Source organism: Montipora capricornis, chromosome 11 (genome assembly GCF_036669925.1).
Source record: "Montipora capricornis isolate CH-2021 chromosome 11, ASM3666992v2, whole genome shotgun sequence".
Lineage (NCBI taxonomy): Eukaryota > Metazoa > Cnidaria > Anthozoa > Scleractinia > Acroporidae > Montipora > Montipora capricornis.
Genome location: NC_090893.1, coordinates 23,047,118 through 23,048,686, shown reverse-complemented (window position 1 = coordinate 23,048,686; position 1,569 = coordinate 23,047,118). Strand labels below are relative to the sequence as shown.

Genomic DNA, 1,569 nt, shown 5'->3' with positions numbered 1-1,569 from the left:
ATATGAATTGATTTTTTGGTCACAGGGGCAATTTAATTAAACACTTTTTTCGTGTCACATTTTCATTATTCCTGTTTGCTGACGTTTTGAATCTCAGTTTTATCTGTCAATAAGGTGTTGTCAACTACGGATATTGTCTTGTACTCTATTTTGGTGCAGTGTTTGTCAGCTAAGTGACTTTCGTTTCCTGCGGCAGCCGGCGACCGTAATTGTCGAGTTCGTTATGCCGACTGCCTCTTATACAATTTTTGATTTACGTAAATCCACCTGCATGCAACGAACACTTTCTCAAAAAAAAAGACCCAAAAAAGACCCAAGATTGCTCGGCGAATTTCCCTGTGTCTCAGCAACAATGTATCGGGTTTATCAACGAGTTTAGGAAAGCGATAGTCTCGGACCAGCTGAATATATCAAACGTGGCAAAGCGTCCCCCAGCAAAAAGATAAGCCATTACAACCAAAACAGGAATGTTGCATATCACATAAATCGCCACTATGTATGCCACATTCACAGCTAGTCTACTTTGCCGTTGAATGGTGGTTTTCAACGGATCTCTGCGACAAACATGTAAGCTATTTATCTGGCGCTGGTGCCGTCGGAAAAGCAAAAAGATCTTGGCGAGAGTTGCAAGAGTCAAGAGAAGGTAAAAAAGCAATACACCAGCGTGGACATTCCGAAGATGCTTAGTTTGAGTGATCCATTCCAGAGCGGTTAAAAAGATGTCCAAGAGCCATATTCCAACTACCACCTTGAGGACGCGCTCTGAAGTGACCACTTCTTTGTAGCGAAGGTGTAATCGTAAGGCAGTGTAACGCTCAAAGCTGATGGCACTCAATGTCAAGAACGAAACACCGTAACAGATCCAGAAACTCTCGGAGTAGAGGATTCTTAAGCCACATGGCACAAAATGTTTGGTATTTTCAAGGAGACGAAAGTCAACATAGCAAGGCTGCACCAAGAGACCAACTAAAAAATCTGAAAACGCCAGGCAAGCTAAGAGAACGTTTGAAGGCGTCTGGAGAGAAGCGTTCCTTGTGATTACAAGCACCACAAGACAATTAGCAATGACAGCGAAAGGTGAACACAATCCGTTGATCACTGCTGTTGTGAGATTTGATGTATGGCGAGCCATTACCTTGTCGTAGAGTGGATCTGGAAGGATAAAACAATCACTCAAAAAAATCTTTGGCAAAGTAGGATGTTCTAAGACTCCCAGTTCATGGGCCGTGGTTCCATTCATCGTGTTTCTTCTCTCTTCAAGCGACTAAAGCATATGATTTCAGGAAACTGTCAACTTAGTTTTTTTTTTTAATAGACGGAGCGTTTTTATTACTGCGCTTGGGGATGACCATCCGGTAATCTTAAGTCAATTTCCTTTCACAACCCAAAACGATGTCATTTTAAATGTCAGGATGTCAGCTTCCTAAAGAATCTAACTAAATAACTATTTAGGACGCAAACATTGCTTCGTCTTCAAAATTAGTGAATCAGTCGAGTAAAAAGATTACTGTTTGAAAATATCTTGATTTATTCTTGGAAATCTTTTTAATGGAGTTTGTCTGTCTGTGG

At 41.0% G+C, this 1,569-nt stretch overlaps 1 protein-coding gene across 1 annotated transcript; it reads right to left on the bottom strand.

Moving 5' to 3' along the window:
- Positions 1-343: 343 nt before the first annotated feature.
- LOC138024637 (histamine H2 receptor-like) lies at positions 344-1,240 on the bottom strand. The gene has a single exon (XM_068871858.1). It carries the CDS (start codon positions 1,238-1,240, stop codon positions 344-346), a length of 897 nt encoding a protein of 298 aa, XP_068727959.1.
- Between the last annotated feature and the right edge of the window lie 329 nt (positions 1,241-1,569).

Excerpts from the sequence above, each read along its gene's own strand:
- LOC138024637 (XM_068871858.1), bottom strand. The coding sequence starts at position 1,240 with ATGAATGGAACCACGGCCCATGAACTGGGAGTCTTAGAACATCCTACT.